The sequence below is a fragment of the Ambystoma mexicanum genome, chromosome 5q, assembly GCF_040938575.1.
Source record: "Ambystoma mexicanum isolate Mex_15411 chromosome 5q, UKY_AmexF1_1, whole genome shotgun sequence".
Lineage (NCBI taxonomy): Eukaryota > Metazoa > Chordata > Amphibia > Caudata > Ambystomatidae > Ambystoma > Ambystoma mexicanum.
The window spans coordinates 503,172,031-503,194,555 of NC_090933.1; the positions used below are offsets into that span (position 1 = coordinate 503,172,031).

Genomic DNA, 22,525 nt, shown 5'->3' on the forward strand with positions numbered 1-22,525 from the left:
CCTGTAGTAGTTTCTGTGATAACTCTAGAGTCATCATCTCATTACATATTTTGGCCTGTTGGAATACTTCGGATGATCTTCCTGAACTATCCATGGATGACTCTAGAATGGAGTCATCGGATGACTCCAGAATGATTCCAGGATGATCTTCCTTTTTGACTTGGGCTGATACACCATCTCCCAATGGCCCCCATGAAGAGTCATAAAGCTGCGCCCTAGCTGTTGGGCTGAGTGAGTAGAGAGCAAGGCTACTGTTCAGGGCTCACGTACCCCAGGCTGCTGTTTCACACTCATTTGTCAGGGTGGGAGGGGGGAACTGGTACTTTTGTGCAGCAGGATCGTGGAGAGGTAAGCGTGCTGCATCCCGGTGAGAAGAAAAGCGTGGATTCATGTCGCCGCCTGTGCCAATGTTGATCAGGCCCCCTTCCCAATCGTGTCTTGTGCCATGGGGTGCCAGAGTGTGTGGGTGGGGGTGCGGGCTACACCAAGACTCTCTCCTCAGTCGGTGGTGCTGAGGAGTGCAAGCAGGGGAGCATAGAGACCGGTAGGAGTGCCTGGAGTGGTCAGTTGGGGGGGGGGGGGTTCCTGCTGAGTGGACCTCTTGCAGATCGACGGCCTCCCACATGAGGATGACGTTGGTCCAACGAACTTGCAGGAGCAATGTTGCCGTGAGTTGATTCACCAATGTTAGGGGATGGAACGTTCGAGTGCTGCCATTTTGCGCATAGTACGTGCCACCAGGGCTTCTGGGATGTGTTGTTTTTCATTCTGTTCCAGGGTGGCATCTCAGGAATGGGATGGGGGAGGGGGGAGACACGCATGTTTGTCAGAGTAGAGCCTTCTGCCGGCGTTATGTCAGCGATCATCATGTGTTTTGCTCGGAAAGCATTAGCATGGCGTGGACGCTTAGCCCCCTTTGGAGATGCAGGTGCTGTACAATTCGTGGACATGTTTCTGAGGCGCTATGGCAGCCGGGGTGCTGCACAGAAAGTATGACTGCATTCTGGTAACCCATGGAAGGTAACAGCATCACCCGAGGAAGTTGATGCTTCGCATCTACACCCTTGGGGGTGACTTGTTTTTTCTCTCTTTGCACTGTATTTGCTGAGGGTGCTGTCATTAGTTCTTCCTGCCATTGCGTGTGCAATTTCAGGACTTTTCCTTCCCCGTAGGTGGACTCACAGTTCTTCAAAGCGTTAAATGTTTACCACTCAACCTTCCTCCACCGTTGACTCCCAGTCCCAAGGCCTAACTTTCCTAATCTAATTGGCTCCTGTACACCTTAGCTCACAGCCAAGTTGCTGTTCGTAATTGCAACAGGACTCGTGCTTGTTTTCCATGGACCCGGGATCTTTTCGCCCCATTAGGATGCAAGTGTTCTCTGCATATTCCTAGTGAGCAGTTCTCTGTATACTAAGTTAATGTTCAATTCATGTCGCTGAGTTACTTGAATGTTTTAAACTTTGCATTTCCAAATGCATGCAATGCAGACATCGTTTTCGGTAGTATGTAATTCCATCGAGTTGTTCTTACATCGTAGAAGAATTTATCGTTTTCTTTTTTTCTTTTATGACATTGCTGCCCCCGCTCCTCCCAATCCCCTTTAACCTTTTACATACATTTGCGGCAAAACTCAAAGAAAACTTCCCATGGCCACGTGCATCATTGTGACTGCTCCTCTGCAGCTCCTCTGCAGGGCACATTTGTGTTGCATGTGAGGACTGAGGTCATGGCATGCTTGCTTGTGGTTACAAGGGTGCCTTTGCAAGCACAGGGGTATATGCAGGGGCGTAGGAGACCCATAAAATCTGGGGGGACAGGGGACACCTTGGTACTTTGCCTGGTTTTACCAGACGTCCTTAGCGGGTCCCACGAGTGGCCCAGCATGCTAACAACGGGCCCGTCATTAAGGGACCCGTTGTTAGCATGCTCCCCATTCCCATTGAGCCCTATGGGGGCTCAAATGGGAATGGGGATGGTGAGTGTCCGGGTTCCCTGAATGGGGAAATACTGGGACCTCCAAGGTCGGAATGTCCCGGTATTTCCCCTTTCAGGGAAACCGGACCCGAGTTTGGAGGCAGCCATGCCCTTATTAAGGGAATGGCTGCCTCCAAACTCGTAATGAGGCCCAATGGCATTTATTTGGGCAACCTCAGGAATAAAGCACCAATTCCATCCCACTCGCAATCAAACCTGTGGACCACATGATCGATAGATCTTTTATGTCTGCCCCGAAAACACCTGCTCTCAGGTCCCTTCACTGGGGCGCAAGCAAGGGGGAAACCAGCCAATTTTGCACCATGAGGGGGGCAGGCTCTGCTGCGCTACTCTGAGCAGTCTCTGCAGCCACAGGACTGGAGGGACTGTCTCAGCTACCACATCTGCCATGGCGGGAGTAGCCACCCAGCCAAATGTGACTTGCACGGATCCTCTTACGTTACCAAGAACAGTAAGTTACTTACATCTGGTGACGACAGTAAAACGACTTGAATTCTTGTATGGACTTTAAAAAGCACGGGCGAACATTGCACAAAAAAACTGTAGGAGTCGTTTGAAAAGGACAGATTGCTTTTAACATGTGTTAGTGGGCACAGGAACAAATCTGCCTCCAATGGGCCTAAACTGATTTACAACTAAAGGTAATGCACACACCTCCCCTCAGCCAGTGTCACTGTCTTTTCCTGTTATCATGATTCATGAAATAAAATGAGGGTACGCCCCTCAAGTTTCTCAATTCATGAAACAGTTTAAGAGGCCAGGATTCCTTCCCTGAAGTGCCCATCTTCCTGTAAATACCTGAACAAGCAACTTGTTTATTGGTCTCAGTTGCATCTCACAATAACTCTGCACTCACCTACTACTCCATGCTTACACACTAGGCTGGGGACCTCTCTACAAGCTCCACTGGAGGCACCAATGTTTAAGCTTTAAAATACATATTTAAGGTCTCCAAATCCTTATTGGAATCATCAACCATGGGAGTGAAGCAAAAAAGGTCTCCTGTTGATACTTAAAAAGTCGCACTCGCGCAGCAGCATTCTCAGTGACTGTTCGCCTGACATTGCTGCAATTAGTTAAAAGAGCCAGAACCTGTGTACATTCGGATTGGAATGTAGACTCTGTACACGCTTGGCTTCTGTTAAATTGAGATGGGCCAGATGTGCTAAGGAGTGGGAGTATCTAAGACTTCATAATGGTAGGTGATCCCCAATCAGGAAACACTCCTGGTTTCAATACATAGAAAGTGTTTTGAAAGCTTCAAAGCAGTATGTAAGAGACGCATTTTACTATTTAACATATCGCACAATAAGAGGCAACCAATTCTGGCGAGGATACCATACACAAACTCCTTACTCTGAGGCATAACTCAGCGTTTCCGATTATGGCCATTAACTGAGCTGAACTATTAACAAACTTTAGAAACATGATACACTGATGGAATGACAGAGCACAATGTTAGGCCTTGTCCTAGTCTGATAGATTTTCCTGTATGTGCAGGCAAATAAATAGCCAGTGGAAACAGTAAACGGCAACATTGAGAGGAGAATGCTTAATGTAAAACTCTGGCTGATGCTTGTCTTTCATTGTGGTGTGTGCTGCTCCATCTAGTCCTAGACCTGCCAGGAGAATGGCCTTTTTTAGCAGAGTTACATCTTGAAAAGATCTGAAAATACACAGCATTGTGTTGATGTTTGTTGTGGTAGCCCAGGTTTGTTGGTGCGCGGCGCGACGTCTGCTTAATGGGTTTGAACTGTGCAACTTGAACAGAAAGCTTTTCAATGAAAGTTCACGATGTATTTCTCGCTTACACAGATTTGAGTATAAATAGTGCACTTCACGCTGTAGTGAGTGGACACACGGGGTGCAATGCAGTGGGCCTGTAGTACATACATGCTCAATGAATTTCCTTCAACTTAGTTGCCATCAACTCATCAGCGCACAAAACATCTCCATGACTTGTGGAAGTCTTGTAAAAAAAAGTTCGATCACATCTTTGGATGTGACAGCCAGATGAGGGGGCCTCCGCCAGGTTGGGGGGGGGCACTGCCAGGTGTGGGGCCTCTGCCAGGTTGGAACATCTCTATGTATTCAGTCAAATAGACTTATGCTTTGCATGAGTTCAGTGTCTTGAATGAAGAGGATGGGTCACAATGGGAACACCCCTTTTGTAGTCAGCTATCACCCTACTTCCTCCCCATAAGGTGCGTGCTGCGAAACACACATGTGCAAGGGAGCATACGTATGTGACTGCAGTCAGAGCGGTAGGAAGGCATCCACCGCAGCGTGCAAGACCCCTGTGCCCTGCGAGGCCTGGGGCATTTTGCCGTCTGGCACCCACCTCATGACTGCCCTGTACAAGATCAGTCATACCATGATGTTTGCATGTGTCAGAATGTAAGCAATCACATTTTGCTTCGTCGCTAGCCAGTAGCAGATTGAAAAACCATGACTACACTGTGTGCAGTGCCCTAAGTAAAGTGGGGCGGGGGGACTTTCTAGTATATAGAACAGAACATCAGGACTCATGCTATGGGACATTGTTTTGCCAAGGGTTGCTTCTAAGCAGAGGACATTGCATTGTTGGTGGGTGAATGTCTTCCTCCCATAAACTCTATCCCAGCCCAAGTGCAAGGCCTGGCATTGGCTCACAGCCAAGCTTGTGCGACAGTCCTGCCAGCCTTCAGCATTCAGTGTTCTGGGAGTCCCAGGGCATGTCCTGCGGGGGGGGACAGGCAAGTACAGGCGGGACAGGGTTCATCCAAACACTGTGCCCGGGCAGAACCCACCGGGGCATGGGCCTGTTCCAACACCCAATTTGGAGTTTGAGACTCATCACGTCCACAGCTGTGCCAGAGAAGATATTCAGGGTTCTACTTGCCAACCACTGCCATCTTCTCTAAAGGAGGGGAGGCCTGAGGACACCTCAACGAGGGGCATCAGGGCACCCAATGCTGACGAGGAGAGCAGGGAAAAATGAAGGGGATGTTGGTCATCGCCTTTCTGGCGCTGTCGAGTTTCTCTTTGGGTAAGAACCATGCAAATACCACTCTTGTCACCATCATTAGCAGCCGATAGGGGTTTGGGGATGTTTTGGCATGGTGAACGAAAAGAAGTCCCAATGGCTGTTTAACGTGTGCCTTATTCTTTTAATGTGCAGCTGACATGAGGAATGAATAAAGGAAGGAAGGAAAAGGAAGGAAAATGAAGGCATGAAGGAAGGAAAAGGAATGAAGGAAAAGGAAGGAAAAGTAATGAAAGAAGTAACGAAGGAAGCAATGAAGGAATGAAGGAAGGAATGAAGGAAGGAAAAGGAATGAAGGAAGGAAAAGGAAAGAAGGAAAGAAAGGAAGGAAAGGAAGGGGAAAAGGAAGGAAGGGAGGAAAAGGAAAAAGGAAGGAAGGGAAAAGGGAAGGAAAAGGAAAGAAGGAAGCAAAGGAAGGAAAGGAAGGAAGGAAGGAAAAGGAGGGAAACGGGAAAGAAGGGAAAAGGGAAGGAAGGGAAAAAGGAAGGAAAAGGAAGGAAGGGAAAAAGGAAGGAAGGGAAAAGAGAAGGTAGGGAAAAGGAAGGAAAAGGAAAGACGGAAGGAAGGGAGGAAGGAAGGAAGGAAGGAAGGAAGGAAGGAAGGAAGGGAGGGAGGGAGGGGATGGAAGGAAAAGGAAGGAAGGAAATGAAAGGAAAAGAAAAAGGAAGGAAGGAAAAGGAAAGGGAGGGAAGGAAGGAAAAGGAAAGGGAAGGAATGAAGGGAGGAAGGAAGGAAAGGGAGGGAAAGAAGGAAGGAAGGAAAGAAAAGGAAGGAAAGAATGAAGGAAAGGGAAGGAAGGGAAAGGAGGGAAGGAAAAGGAAGGAATGAAGGAAAAGGAAGGAAAAGGAAGGAAGAAAAAAGGACAAAGCAGGAAGGAAAAGGAATGAAGGAAGGAAGGGAAAGGGAAGGAAGAAAGGAAGGAAGGAAGGAAGGAAGGAAGGAAGGAAAAGGAATGAAGGAAGAAAAAGAAAGGAAGGAAAGGGAAGGATTGACAGAAGTAAGGAAAAGGAAGGAATGAAGGAAGGGAAAGGAAGGAAGGAAAAGGAAGGAAGGAAAGGGAAAGAAGGAAGGAAGGAAAAGGGAAGGAATGAAAGACGGAAGGAAAAGGAAGGAAGGAAAAGGAAGGAAGTAAGGAGGGAAGGAAGGGAGGGAGGAAGGGAAGGCGGATGGAGGGAGGAAGGAAGGAAGGACCTTGTTTACCCACTGCAGCTTTCTGAAGTGTGTTGCACGCATCACTGCACAGGCTGCAGAGCAACACAAACCTGGGGAAACTGGGGGGGATAAATGCCATTGTATCCCCCCCACTTAAAATTGTGGGGGGATTTGTCCCCCCCTTTCTTCCCCATGTCCTATGCCCATGGGTATATGTGTGGTGTTCCTTGTGCGTTTGTTTCACTGGATGTTAGGCGCGTGTGAGATGTTTACAAGTTGTGCTGAGAGCTGTTTCTTTCTTTTATTAATTTATAATGCGCGCCAGACCCAGAGGTAACCGGGCGCAGCAGAAAGAATATGCAAAGCTTGCAATGTTACAAGAATCGAGCATTGACAATGTTACAAAAATGTACAATTTACATACTTACAGGTGTGTGCAGATAATTACAGAAAAATAATATACAAGGTACAATAAGTTTACAAACAATGTTGGAATTATATACATTTGTTGGTGGTTTTCTAATAATACATCTATACAAACCAGTTGGGCTAAAGATACATGGGTATCTACAAGTTATTCAAATTGATGTGTTTGATGAAATTCCTTCTGAAGTGTGAGAAGGGTTGGCCTGCTCTCAGGTTATGTCGCAAAGCATTCCATAGTTTAGCGGTTGTCACAGGGAAGCTAATGCCGCCAATTTTGGCAAGTTTGAATCTTGGTACTGCCAAGCAATTGGAATTGGCAGTTCTTATCGGTCTAGTAGATGTTTTTCTCTTGATTTTATCCGTCAGGTAAATAGGAGCAGCATTGTGAAGGGCTGTATATATGTGTGTGTTGTTCTGGGTGCTTTGTGAGTCTGAGGAGCTAAATCTCCTTTTGTTCAATATTAATTAAGAGGGAGGTGTGTAGTATCCTAGCATCTACTGCCCGGAGAGTCAATCTGGAATTCTAGTGTGTGTGTGATGACTGCTATGCTGGTGAGAGTGTTTCAAGAGTGCCCGTTGGTGCAGAGGGATGATGTGGTGGCCCTGCTATGTCTTATCAATGCCTTTTTTATTTTATTTGATAGTGTGATGCAGTTTAATTAAAACTTTCCACACTAATAAATATGATATACTCCAACACAATTCATACACAGTTTCACCAGACTTTAGTTAAAATAGATGACAGTACATAGAATAATCCTTTAAAACGTAATGGCCTCTCAATCCTTGTGGATGATGCAGAGGGTCTTGAACTTGATGCTTGCAGCAACTGGGAGCCAGTGGAGAGATTTAAGGGCTGGAGAGATGCAGTCCCTGGGCTTCAGGCCAAGAATAAGTCTTGCAGTTCCATTCTGGATTAGTTTAAGGGGTGCAAAGGGAGGAAAGAGGCAGATTAAGGAAGAGGTTGTTGCAGTAATCCAGCCTGGAGAGGACAAGAGTTCTGGAGATATTCGGTTTCTGTGAGAAGGAAAGGGAGAATGCCTCTGGGGAGGTGCAGCTGATAGTGGGCCTTTTTGGCAAGGACCGTGATATGAGGAGAGAAGGAGAGAGAGGAGTCGAAGATGACACCAAGGTTTTACACTTTTTTTTATCTATGCCTTTGTAACTGCAGCTTCCAAGCAATACCCCTTTTCTACCGGTAGAGCTACCACACTTACTTACCTCCATGCACACTACTTCACGTATAGTTTTTCTCTGTAGGCATCCATTCAGGAATGCACAGACATCTTTATTGTCCAATGAAATTGTCACAGACTATGACGTCCCTTGTTTCAAAACCTAACAACACCCCAAGAATGTACAATAATCAAACACAGACATCTTACGAACATTCTCTTTCTTGCACACCATGAGGTATCCAGAGGCACCCCTACTTTGGTAAGCTAAAAGAAAGCCTTGAAGACACTTCTATTTACACTAGCCTTCTCTTAATAGGGGTTTAACTGGGGGAGGTTCCTTCTACTATATGTACAACTGTCTTTTCTATTTGTTTTTCTGTTCTGTGGTGTTTTTTATTCCATAGTTGTTGGAGTAGAGTTGTAGATCTTATGTTGGACATTGTATTGCTGTCTTCTGGTGAGGGTGTGCTAAAGAAATAACCCAAATAAAATTAAATGCATGCATGTGTTGGTGGCAGAACCTTTCCCCATGTGTGGGAAACACAGGAGGTGGGGAAGCGTGGCAGGATGCCAAGCATTTCTGTTCTTTTTACACGCGGAGGATGAAGGAGGGAAAACATGAGGGTGGCGAGAGAGCATGGGTATTTTTGTGGTATTAGGCCGATGAGAGGGAGGTGAGGGAGGTTCCTGTCTAGACTGTCTATGCTTCCCACGTACCTCTCTCCTTTACCCCGTGCAATGCTGGATCTATAGACTGCCAATTTTATGGCACAAATTATTAGCAAAATAAGAAAACACATTTCTTTGTTCATACATTTTCTTACTGGTCTGTGAGTTCTTTCTGGCACCCAATACAAACAATTTGACTATTAGCTCTATTTAAATTACTGGTTGACCGAATTAGGTTTCAAATAATCTAACCTTTTCTATTGTCAACGTCCGGTAGCAGAACTTTTCTCTTTTGCTTGCACATTTGTATCTGACCTATCCTTCTACCTGTCCACTAGGGCAACCAAACTCCTTTTGTTTTTTACTGAAAGGAGGATTTAGGAAGATTAAGGAAGAGGCTGTTGCAGTAATCCAGCCTGGAGAGGACAAGAGCTCTGGAGATATTGGGCCTCCAAACTCGGGTCTGGGTTCCTTGAATGAGGAATTACTGGGCCATTCCAACCTTGGAGGACCCGGTAATTCCTCATTCAATGTACCCATCCCCATTCCCATTTGAGCCCCCATAGGGCTCAATGGGAATGGGGAGGGAGCTAACAACGGCCCGTTAATAACAGGCCCATTATTAGCTCCCTGGTCCCCTTGCAGGACCTGCAAAGTACGTCTGGTCTGACCAGACGTCCAGAGCGGGTCACGCGAGGAACCTCGTAATAGGGCGGAATGGGTTTAACCGCGCCGGCACCTTTACCGGCGCCGTTAAACCCATTCCGTCTGGGTCGTAATGAGGCACATTGAATTTCTGTGGGAAGGAAAGGGAGAATGCCTCTCAGGAGGTGCAGCTGAAAGTGGGCCTGCTTGGCAAGGACTGTGATATGAGGAGCGAAAGAGACAGATGAGTCGAAGATGACACCAAGGTTTTACGCTCTAATTGTCTATCAGATGTCACTCGGAACCCTTAAAGGGACTATCTCCCCTTAGGTGATGTTACACTATCTGCCTTTCTTTATTTTCTCACACACCTGCAGTGACTATGGAATTCCACCCCTCCACCAGCCCCGCCCCTTTGCAGGAATGGTCTTGTGGAAGCGTGGGGGTGGACCCGGCGTTGTGACGTACATTTGTTTCATTGATGGCGACACTCATCCACTTTCATGGGTCTTCCCTTCACTCGATAGTGTGGATTTACGTTGTGCCGTCCTTCCACATCTGTTATCTTACCCGTGGCCATGCTTTAGCGTCCAGAAGCCCTGTTGATGGAGTTTCTGTGTGCTTTCCAAATAGGGGAATGGGACAGAATCAGTTCTAGACATATGCTATGCTGACTGCCTCCGCGGGTGGTGTATAGGACCTAAGCACCGGCTGCATTCTCATTTCCCATTCCTGCCATCTAGACGGTAGTATGCAAACCTCACACATGTGAGAAGCAAGAGGGTGGAAACTCGCCTGCACTTACCCAGGCAGACTGGTAGTCTTTTGAAAAGAGCGTTTTTTCGGTAGACCCAAAATAGCTTGATAATGGACAGAAGACAGAATGGTCCATGATGCATGAGTTGCCATGGCAATCCATGACTCCCTTCTGTTGCCTGCCGGCCATGCTTGCTCTGTTGCTGAGCAGAAGAGCCGTTGATGCTTTTTGCGGCCTGGCCACTAGAAGGACGTCCTGCTTGCGGTTTAGCTCTCTCCAGGCACTTAGCAGCCCTTGCACGAACATTGGATTTCACGCTCGCTCTTCTGGGAGAAAGCGGAAGTAAGTCTCAAGTCACATTGACTATATTTTAAATACACTCTTGGGAGCCAAGCAGAGCCGAAGGCCAAAGTACTGTCTACGACCCTCGGAAAGGACCACACATTTAGAAGGCATGAATGTTCTTTAAATAGAACTATATTTCTGAGTCTGGCCTCGCTTTTTGGCCTAATGTGTACTTTGGCGCCCCGGATCTGCGGGAGTACATATGAAATGATAGCCCTCGAGCTGTTCTGCAATTAATAAGTACAGAACTTGGACCCAGAGAAGGGTATTTATGTTAACAAGCACAGCTGCGAATAACAGAAGTGGAGGCTGAGGGATGAAATAACGGTGGTGTCATAATAATCGGAGTTCAGTGATTTCCCCATGTCCTGGGTCGTTGCTTAATCAGTAATATTGCAGGAGGGTGCTTCTGAGATGCCCGCACCAAGCAATGATATGATAGGTTATTTATAACGCGCTTAATACCCACCCAGAGGTTTCTAAGCGCGGACCCAGGGATCGAACCTGTGCCGTCTTGCTTCCAAGGCGAGCACGTTGCCCCTGAGCTATCCTGTGCACCCGACTAATGATAACACTTTATCACACACATTAAAATAGGGCATTATCTATAAAATATTTATTTGCTCGTAATATATAAAGTCCTGTCCATTCTTTTTTTTATTACAAGCGTGCTCTGTCATCAGAACTCCCTGATTATTATTTAATTTTTGTTGCGTGCCGCATGCCTGTGGGCCTCAGAGTGCACACTAGCGACTTGAAGTGCCTGTAATAAATGATTTCAGCCATAAAGTGATGTTATGGTGTTTCAATGTTTATATTGCACCCATCACCACCTTAGTGATCTCTACTGCACCCGACCTTGTCCGAAAAGTGGTGTGTCGTGACCCGGCCTGGGTGTCGCCAGACCTTGGTCTGTGCATACCACTATGGGTTGTGGGAGAGGGGAAGTGTTAGGAAAGAGGATAAGCCAGTAGCCCAACAGTTTGGGGCAGGAAAAGCACAGGTAATGCGGGGGGATCTTGGTTGTGTTGGTTCCATGTGATAATGTCGATGTCAAAAAGTCGCCAGGTAGGTGACCTTTTTTCCTGACCCCTAAAATTCTTTCTCCAAATATTCCAGAAGGGGTATAGTTATATATTATTACCTCCAATCCTAAAATATTTGGGGAAAGTGTTTGTCTGGAGGGGGCATTTTTAGGGAAATGTCACCACCTAGTGGTCATTTTCACAGCAACATCATCACTGAATATGGGCTGGGACCGCGCTTCTTAACTGTGATTATTTATTTATTTATTTATTTATTTATTTATTGCATGTGGTGTACGCCCAAACCCTGGGGTATCGCGGCGTGATTATACAGTTATACTTGGTCTTAATCTTAGTAGTTACAGGCACAGTACAGTGAAAATAGTAGCTTGCATGAGATACATCAATGGAGACATGAAAGAGAGTAACTACGTTGCAAGGCGAGAGGTCTGGATGCAGGCTTGTTACTTGGGTATGAATCTTAGTTCCAGTGGATAGTTCTTCGATTGCATATGGTCACACGTGGAATTAATATTTCCAGCATGTGCAACAGTCGCTGTGATTGAATACAGGAATATTCTTAGCTGGGCAGAGGATAGCTGATGTATTACTATGTGTCTGAAGCGACATTAGTATTTGTTAAATAACCGGGTTTTGAGGAATTTCTTAAATTTGATTAATGAAGGCTCATTGCTAATATGGTTTGGGAGGGAGTTCCAGATTCTGGGGGCTGCTCCTGGGAAGCTGGAGTTGCCTGTTCTAGAGTTCATGATTATTTATTGATCAGCGTGAGAGAACGTTTCAGGAATGTGCAGACTGTTTTGGCATTAACTGGACCAGATGATACCTGGTGCTAAATATGGTTGTGTGGTGGACTTGAGAGTGTGTCCTAGCAATGTCACGGTACTCACCTCGGCATAAACCAAGTGTTGTACCATTGTCAGCCCGGATGGCCCAGTAAAGGAAGCACAAGTCTACCAGCGGCTGTAACATTTACCATTGTTTTCAGAGACTAAAAACACCCCTCTTCTCAGCAAGACACTGAGGTGGATTAGGACCAGACCGGCGCCTGTGTGTGATTTGCAGGTTCCAAGCTCAAACCATAGCTGGTCTGACTAATCCCTTATCTTTGCGAAAAGATATTCTGTCTACAATTATTTGCAGCACTACAAAACAATAACTGCAGTGGCAAGAACTAGAGTTTATATATACAAAAAACGATATATTTGCAAACAAGCCATGGCAGCTGCTCTCAGAACGCCCTTGACATGGAGAACACCTCAGCTTTGGTTCTCATCAGTAAGAGACCTGCCTGTGCACTTCCCATCCCCTCTTTACTTAAGAACATGTCTTGAAAGAACTGTAAACCTATTGTGCTGCTTTGGAGCACCAGCCAGTGTTCCCAGCAAAGGCAACAAGTAATACCCTCTGAAGTATTATACGACATAAAGTACCCCCTCCTGTACATTGCTAGGCTACTGCAAGTCACCTCAGCGTTCAGTCAACATGTGATCACGGTACTCCTCGGTGTCTTGCCGTAACCTTCTAATTCACAGCAGGGCGTACATTATGCTGAATATCGGCTACTATTTCGCTGAGTTTGCATTGCCCTTCCGTTTGGAGGATTCAGCTCACAGTCATAAGCACCTCCTTTCATTCAGCAGCATTTACTTCACTTATTTGTGAGGATGGAGTCTCAGGTCACAGCCGGTGTTGCCATGAGTGACCCAAGAGATCATTCTGTCTGTGCTTCGAACTTTCTAAGTGGTCATGATTACAATTGCTGTCATATATGTAGATACCTTAAACCTGGCTTGAGTGAGTCCTTTTGTGTAATACACTGAAAATAATCACTTCACAGAGGGCCATTTTGAAACTGGCTGGAGCACAAAATTAAAGCAAAAATGAAAGATGTAAGGTTTTTACGCCTTCCTTTTGTGCTCCAAGCCATTTTTGGATCCCATCCAAGTTACAGGAGGGGCATGCAGCAGAGTTTGCATCTCCACCGTGGTTTCCACCTACATCGTGGCGTAAAACGAATGGCTTCCTATGGAATCCACCTTGAATTAGCACCTCTTATAAAGCAGGTGGGCTTCATAGGAATTAGTTGAAAACACTGGGCCTCATTCTAAGTCTGGCGGTCTGGAAATAAGGGTGCTGGTACACACATTCTGGACCGCCAGATTACGGAACCTGCGCGAGCCTGATCTCCCGGTATGTCTGACCTGCCAGGAGTACCGGCCCCTGCAGGCATGTTTCTCACAGAAGCACCGGCACCGTTAGCAACGGTGCCAGTGCTTCCTTGACCCCATTCCGTGGAGTCCTCCGGGACGCCAAGGGAATGTGGACTTACAGTTCCTGCCGCCTGACATCCCTGGCCACCGCGACTTGTAATGTCCCGGGATATACTGGTGGCATTTACCTTTTTACAAGACGGGGCGTAAAAGTAAAGAGTAAAGGCGTATTTTGCCAGGTTTTACTTCGCCTTGCTAAAGTTGACAAATTCTATACAGGACCCAGCAGCGCACACGTCCTAATGTTGACCGCCCCATGCATGCAGTTTGCATTCAATTTAAAATGACCCCCTCGCACCCGGTGATCCCAAAAGAGGCAGAGAACGAAAACAAGGCATATTCATGTAAAATGATTTGCCCAGAATCACATAGTTTGGTCAAGGAAGGGGGGAGCAGGGTTGAAACTCATAGACCTGATTATGAGTTTGGCATATTTGTGACCCAATTACTACATATGATAATTACTGCTACCGCATCCGGAAATATGGGGTTATCACATGCTTACACAGGATGTGCCTTTATTCGTTTTAAAATACCAATGTACATCCCTGTTTGGAGTATGGAAACAGATTGGTTAGAGTAGAGGACACTATCTCTACTGTTACATATACATCTATGCATAGCAGGGCCGGTAATAACCCTGCAGCACTTTATGCAGCAAAGGTGGTGTGAAGGTGGACCCACTTTGGGGAATCCTTGCACATTTCTACCCCTCATGTTAAAGGATGCTGTAGAGCTGTCCTTCCCTTCAAGGCCTGAAGAGTTTTTAAGGCCGGGGGATTTAATTTTTTTACCTACACTTTTTTTTTATAGCCGAATATCACAGCCACCGGCAGTGCCTTGTACCACCGGCTAAGTCATTTACTTATGGCTTCTGTCTGGGGATGTAGCATTTAGGCAAATAGGTGATAATGGCTTTTTAAGAGGTTATACACAACAATGCTGTTCATAGGAATAAACAGTTGCTGTTGGTAGTAGCATTTAAGTACAACCAACTGTAGGATTCTGCATTCTTTAAATGCCTTCCTCCGCTTATGATCAGGAGGACCTCCAAGAAGGCCCTAACACATCACTGACGGCTTACAAAGGGCGTGCATGGAGTGTGGAAGCCTTTCACGCTGAGGCTGATGCAACAAACCACATTGTACAACAACCTGGAAATACATGGAAAATCCTTATAGAAGCATTAGCCAAAATAAGCATATTTCACTATGAAAGGGGAAAATAATGCCTCTGCAAAATGGTTACAAGGCAGCCCAGAAAAGTATGTGGCTTGAAAATGTATTTTATTCATGTATTTTTTAAATTTGTAATGTGCACTAAACCCGTGGGCAGCAAGGCCTAGCTTGCAGAGAAAGAACAACAAAGATAGCAGACCATTGTAAAAGCGTTACTAAACAGTGTTACAGAGATGGGACAGGGTTTTTTCTAATGGCAGGGCATCAAGGTACACTACGTAAAGAGCCAAGTTTTCAATTGTTTACAGAAGATCCAGTATGATTGTTCCGCTGTCAGAGTTGGGGGTAATGTGTTCCATTGTTTAGCTGCAATGACTGGAAAGCTGAATCCACCCGCTCTTGCTAGTCTGAATTTGGGATGGTTGAGCCTTTTTGCATAGGCTGTTCTAGTCAATCTTGTAGACAGGGCTCTCGTGAATTTCTGCAACTACTGCATATATTGTGAATAATTAAGAACGTGCAAAGTGCAAATACGCAAAAATAATTTTACAAAGAAAAAACCTTGCAACTAGAGGTCACGGTCCCCAAACAGAACCGAAACAAAAATACAAGGATAATGGTTAGTAGATAATCTCAAATAGAATGTCCACAGGCGAAAACGAAATCCAAGGTTAAGTTTGTCCGAAGATTTCAAAGCCTCCTGCCAGGAATCAAAAACTGGGCTAAAGGCGCAGCTGCAACTATTGCTCACAAACTCTGACACGAAGGCTGGGCACGCAAGCTGGAGGGCGAGGAACGCCCGATAGCTTAGGGAGCTGCCGTAGTCCGTCTCTCCCCCCTCGCCCTCCAGCCGGCCTTAAATATGGGCGAGTAAACAAATGTAGACGTGAAGATAAATAAATGGCAACCTCAATAAATGCTGCCTCAGCATACAGTAGGCAGCAGACGGCGTACCTTATAAGAAGTCCATAGGCAGGAGGCGGAAGGTAACTGTATGCTGTATGCCTTTGGAAACCAGAAGGCGCGGGCAGCAGATAGCGGAGACAGGCTGTTCCCAAGTCCCTGCGCACAAATGACACCAAGGACACCAAGGACTCTGCGGACTCCGCGCGCTCCGCGCTGGCATGGGTTTTTGTGTTGGTGAGCCCGCCTCCTCCTCACCAGAAGAAAAAGTTAACCCTTTGCAGGGACAGTGAAACACGAGCAGAGCTTCCAGGACACCAAGGACTCTGCGGACTCAATCAAATACCAAGAGAGATCATTTCCTTTGAAAGATGTGTCCTCCCGGGGATATCAAAACTTAAAACAACAAAACACCAGCTAAGAAACAATCTATCCAATCAAGAACGGGCAGCCCTCATAACACTGAGCGAGAACAGGGAAATAGTCATAAAACCAGAGGACAAAGGAGGAGGCATTGTCCTTCAATCCATGGAGCAATATCAAACCATGATCGAAAATCTACTGGGGAACCAGGACAATAACAGAAAATTAAGAACTGATCCCACATCTGGCATTGCTCGCAAAATTAAGGAGAGCACTAATTTTGCCTATCTGAACACATGGATCAGTGAACACGAACTCAGCTACTTAAATAACTCACAAGGCAGAACACCTGCATTCTACGCCTTACTGAAAATCCACAAGGATTCCAACAACCCACCCGGCAGACCCATTGTGTCAGGATGTGGCTCGATATTGGATCCACTTTGCAAATTCATTGACCACTTTCTCAAACCACTAAGCACACAAACCGCATCTTATCTGAGAGATACCATGAGCACGATTAAATACTTTGAAGATATCCCCTTTGACCCTGACTCTGAACTATTGGTAACCATAGACTTCACAGCACTCTACACCAGTATTCCACAAGACGTGGCACACGAATGCATCCAGGCCACCTGACTCACCACATGACACAGACTAGAGGATTGGTGTTTGAAACTAGTGCTATAGACACTAGACCATAATTAACCCTGAATTATCTGTAGAACCAACTGCCCCACCGGAATAGACTAGGCTCAATAGAGGAAACTAAGTACTCCTGTTCAATTACACAGATTTAGGGTTTTTACTCAGACCTTAACACACCACCGATGTAGATGTCAGAATGAATCAATTCTTTGTTATTCAACTTTGTTTCATGATCTGTCAGTGAATGCTATTTTGCACTTTTCATTGTTGTTCACACAGTTCTTTCACAGTATTTACTTATGTTTGTGTTTGAATTTATGTATGCCTTGTTTTATGTCTAAAAAGAAATACATGTCAAAAAATAACTTTTGCAATTAGACTCAAGAAGACTGTAGTACTTCAGTTATGAAAAATAGACAAATAAATAATACAGGGTAATTAGAAAACCCCTCAAAAAATCAACTAAACATGACTTATGCTGTGTTTTTTTAATGGTATCATAGACATCTTATAGGGATGCATATTTAACATACCACGCAAGGAGGATAAAACAATTGAGAAGAAAATCATCTCAGAAACTATCTATTAGCATACCCCCCTTGTTATAATAGTATCGCCTCGCCCTCCCATCCTAATAGTATAGGGTACCCTCAAGTAAAAGTATGTCAGGTTATAACCAGCACACCTAGCCCACCCTGACCTAGACAAGCCTGCCGATTTATATGCTAACACGCTGTTGCAAGCAATTGACACCATTACACCCCTCGCTCCTCGTAAAGATAAACCTACTAAACACCTCAACTCCCGGTTTACACCTGACCTCCTGGCACTCCCCGCCAAGAAACGAGAAGCAGAGGCTAAATGGAAAAAGTCCCCTTCCGACCTACTCAAATCTACTTTCACCACAGCAGCAAAAACCTACAAAACAGCCAACCTTGCAGCAAAATCGGCCACCTACAACACAAGAATCGCCAATGTGAAGTCTAACACCTGAGAAACCTTTACCATTCTTAACAAACTGGACACACATTCCTCTCCAACACTCAACTTCTCCAAAGATGAAACCTGCTGCACTAAGGCCCAAAATGCCCTCTTGGACACAATCGCCATTTTACATAAAAAATATATACTGCTGAAGTAAGCTACCACTAACCTCAATAATCTTGCTCTTCAGCCCTCCCCTTTCCCCACTGTCCTAAAAGACCTGCCCCTGCTCGGCTTTAACACCTCTGAGGACAACGTCACCTCTTTGATTAAAGGTCTAAAGTCCACCAAATGCAAAGGAGACGCCTGCCCTGCTGCAATTATTAAGGACTCTGCTTAAGCCCTTATCGCTTCCATCACCACCTTTGTCAACCCCTCCTTCACAGCTGCTGAGCCTCTACCAGTTTGAAAGAAGCCTGGGTACTACTTTTGCTAAAGAAAATTGCACTGGACCCCACTATGCCTCCAAACTACTGACCTATAACAGCTGTCCCCATCCTTTTGAAGATCTTGGCCAGAGCAGCTTATGTCCAAATTCAACATTACTTGGAGACCAATCACATAATACGGATCCGGCAACCAGGGTTCCGCCTATGCCACGGGACGAAATCGGCCGAGCTGAATATAAAGAACCAGTTAGATGAAATTAAGGGCTGCATTTGACTTAGTGCATCATAGAATTCTCTGCCAACACCTGACCTCAGCCAGTTTCTCACCAGAGGCATCCAGAGGGGTTGCCTCCTTTTTGAAATACAGAACAATCAGAGTCTTCATCAACAATGCAAGTGTCCCCACTGCTCCTATCTCCTGTGGTGTCTCCTAAGGCTTGTGTGTCTCCCCCACTCTTTATAATAATTTTCCAAAACCACTTTTTGAGCTCTTAGACTCAATGGGTATCTCATACACCAACTATACTGACACCCAGATCCTCCTCCCCCTCTCCGGAAACTACCACCAAGACTCAGAGAACCTAAACTCAATCTATCACACCATTCAAACGTGGATGGCCATGAACTTCCTCTGCCTAAACAATGGCAAAACTGAGTTACTCATCGTCGGCCTACCCGCTGTGATCAATAACCCTGGCCAGCAATATGCATCCTTCACCATCAACGGTATCTGCATCACCGTCTCCCAGTCTATAACAACCCTGGGATTTTTCATAGATGCCTCTCTCTCACAAACATGCCAAGTCAATGCTATCTCCTCCTCGTTATCCCACACCATTAAACTCATCAATGTATGTAGGCCATTCCTGTCAGCTGACAGGTGCCTTACCATTGTCCGCGCTGTTTAGGCGCAATACTTGACTACTGCAACGCCTTGTTTGCCAGCACCGCCAAGAAAAATATTCACAAATTGCAAATGATCCAAAACAGTGCTCTCCCTTCTGCACTAAATATTCCTAAATGAGAACGTATAGCCACTGCCAGTAAAAAGTCCCACTGGCTCCTGATACTTGATAGAATTATATTCAAAACTTTGTCAATCCCCCACAGGTGCCTCTCTGAGACTTCCACCTTTATCTCGCTCAGAAATTTTTAATAGTGTTGGTTTTTAATAGTGTTGGTTTTAAATCCCATTTTAGGTTTATACGTTTTTAGTCTTGATTTTTTCTATTAGTGTGTAGTATCCAGTGCCTATCATTTGTAGAGAGTGTGAGGGGGCTGCGAGATTTCCATTCTCTCCCCCTCCTGTATATTTATATTTGGTTATTTATTGGATATCACTGGGACATTGGTCTCCAGTATTGCTTTAATTTTGTTTTACCTGGAGTTGTCCCGGGGTAAATCTCTCTCTTGATTTTATAGTGTTTTTCTATGGGGAAGAGAAAAGCCGGGGAGGGGGGTTGGGGGTCACCAGTAAAAAACCTAAAAATGCTACCTCCTCTCAAATCAACAAACCCCCAACCGCTACAGCCAAAACCAAAACTTCTTTAAAATCTGGCGTATCACACTCCCAAAGATCCTTGGATTTTTACTTAGATGCCATGGCTAATAAAATAGTTAATTGTATGAAAGTGGTTGAGCCTGCCCCTAGTGAGGCTGCTCCCAGGGGGGAGGGCTTGGGGGAGCGAAAGGGTCAGGGGGAAGATGATATGGGTGCTACGACCAGGGAGGCTGAGTCGATCTCCCAACCATCAATGCCACAAACTATACATTCTTTGGAGGGGGGTCCAAGTCTTAATGGGAGGGATTTGGAGGAAAGGGAATCGGGGCCCTTAGATTGCTCTACGGCGAGTGAGGGTGACAAAGAATGGTTGGAGGCCATACTGGAGGAGAAACTCAAACCGTTACAGGTGTTGTTGAACTCTTTGAGGGTTCAAAAGAGGGGGTTTTAAATACCTTGGCCATCATGGATGACTCCATCAGGGCTGTATCTCTCAAACTGTCTGACTTGGCTAGTATTGTTGAGGAAAAGGGTGTAGAGGACTGGCGGTGCAAGTGTCCCGCGATCGCCCCTGTGTTCAGTGAAACCGCCCTTAATAGGAAGAAAGATTTTGCTCCTACAGTGAGGTGCCAGGAGGTGTTGGTTATAGATGATCTGGTCGAGGTAAAATAGGCGAATAAGAGAACCAGTGGGCCTTGGAGAGAGAGGGAGATAGATAAACAAGAAGTATTGGTAAGTGAACGGGGGCCTAGGAGTGGGCCGGGGAATGATATTATTTTAAACCTACCCCCGTAAGCAGTCCCCTATGTGGGGGTTATCACTGGTCTGCCCGGGCTCCCAAAGGGTAGCTTTGAATCCACAGTATCTTTGATTAACAAGGCCTCACATTGGATTAATACGAACATGATGGGGCCCAAGATTGACCCCAAAATGATTCGTATGGCTAGGCGTGTGGGATGGGTGGGGAACAGACCCAAGAATGTGAGTGGGGATTGTGTGATAATCACTTTTGCCGATGCCCAGATCACGGAATACCTCCTGAATACTAATTTAGCTTGGGGCCTTAAGCCCAATGGTTATAAACTGTTTAGTAAACTACTCCCTTTGGATTACTTTTACATCCCGGGTGGGGGAAGGAAGATGTCACATCCAAAGGTGGGAAGTAGGCAAGGCGGAGGTACTGGTGATTTAAATTCTAACATGACACAAAAGCCACCGCCCAAAATCTCTATGGACGGGTGGAGCACACTCTCAGCTAACAGGGGTAAGCGGAAAGCACTGGTAAGGAGTGATCCAGCACCCCTGTCCTTGGTTAACCATTTCGAGATACTAACGTCGTGTGAGGATGTGGATTGACAAGTGATCAAAAACGTGGCTGGGGAAATGGTCTTGACCCCCTCAACATCAGATGGGGGTTCGCCGAATGATAGTTTGCAATTGCGCCTGCTGTCTTGGAACATTGCCGGCGCAATGAGGAAGCTTAAAATGGACCCAGTGATAGAACTCCTTCAAGTCAATTCTATAGTTCTACTTCAAGAAACCTGGGCTTCGGAACCCCCACACCTAGATGGTTTTATTTCGTTTGCCATTCCTGCTAATAAAAAACCGAGAGGTAGATATTATGGTGGCTTGTATATTATGATTAAGGCTGCTTTGGAATGCAGGATGGAGGTGATTCCTACTGAGATGGATTTTTTGCAGGTGGTGTCTCTAACCTCTGGGAAGGGGAAGGTGTTTTGTATCATTAACTTTTACAACAGCCCTCACATCTCTGACCTAGAGAGACTCTCCAAGGTCAAAAAGTTCATGGAGAACCTGCTCTCTAAGGAAAGCAGGAAGAGCACCTCCTATATTTGGGGCGGGGATTTTAACCTAAAAATGGGGGGAGGATCAGATCTGGCTGCTCTAGATCCCCCTGAGGATCAGTTAGAGAATATCCCGCCGAGGAGCATGCGAGACGGGAGAGTCTGCCCCAAGGGTTTACAGTTTAATTTATGGTTGCTGGAATGGGGTTTCCGTATTGTTAATGGCCGTATGGCGCCAGACATACCTGGGGAGGGGACATTTAAAAATCTTCAAGGCTGTTCAACAATCGACTATTTTTGCATCTCAGTAAATCTCTGGGAACGTGTAGTAAGCTTTGAGGTGATGGTGGATACCCATAGTGACCATATGCCCATTTGTCTAATGCTGAAGGGTTTGTTGGGGGCCATGGAATCACAAGCCATAGCCCCTAGCCCACGGTTGGGAATATCTGCTGGCTCTAGAAGAATCAAATGGGGTACTATCATAGAGGAGGGGCTGCATTATATCTCTTTAAAGAGAATAATTCGCTGGTGATGGACATCTTGGGTAACCATCTTTCTGCTCAAGTAACAGTAGAGAAATTTGTTGAATTGTTGGCTGCACTAACATCTAAATTCTCTAAAGCAACAAAGGCCAATGGCTCTGCACCTAGAAGAGGGTGGTTAGATGGGGCTTGTAAAAAGGCAAAAAAATCGTTGTTGAGAACCTTGAAGGACCCGACAAGTGGTAGATTGAAGATTGCCCTAGATAGGAAAATCTATCAACAAGAGCTAAAGAGAAGAAAATGGGAAATAGAACAGGCTGCCTGGGAAGGTTTCTTGAACTCCGCCACGCGGGGGGATCAGAAGGCTTTTTGGGCTTTCGTAAAAAGTGGCCCGGAGGGCAGTTGGTCCAACTTGGGGAGTGGCACCCATGTGGAAGATGGGGAATGGGTAGCGCACTTTGGTAGTTTGTTCGGGTCCGAAAAATCAGGAGTCGAACCAGATTATAGTGGCCCTTGCCTAAGGTTTGAGGTGGAGGAGATTGTCAAGGCAATCAAGCTACAGGCGCACAATCGTGCCCCTGGCCCGGACATGATACCCTCGGATCTGTTCCAGGACCCAGCTGAATTGTGGGACCCACTTCTGACTGTGGTCTTTAATGCATGTTTTAAAGCAAGGAAATATCCTCCCTTGTGGAGGCGGGCGATAATCTTCCCAATATTTAAAAAGGGCGACATGTCTAGCCCTGGTGCAT

General features: G+C 45.9%; 1 protein-coding gene across 2 annotated transcripts in view; it reads left to right on the plus strand.

Annotated features, from left to right (window-relative positions):
• Window positions 1-792: 792 nt before the first annotated feature.
• Window positions 793-22,525, plus strand: part of MEP1B (meprin A subunit beta) — a 465,679-nt gene continuing 443,946 nt past the window's right edge. Inside the window, exon 1 of one of the 2 annotated variants that reach the window (XM_069620973.1) lies at window positions 793-928. In XM_069620973.1, coding sequence (XP_069477074.1) covers window positions 923-928 — 6 coding nt within the window. In that variant the 5' untranslated portion in view covers window positions 793-922. Of the gene's footprint in view, window positions 1,021-22,525 lie in introns of both variants that reach the window. The other variant, XM_069620975.1, reaches the window with a different exon arrangement.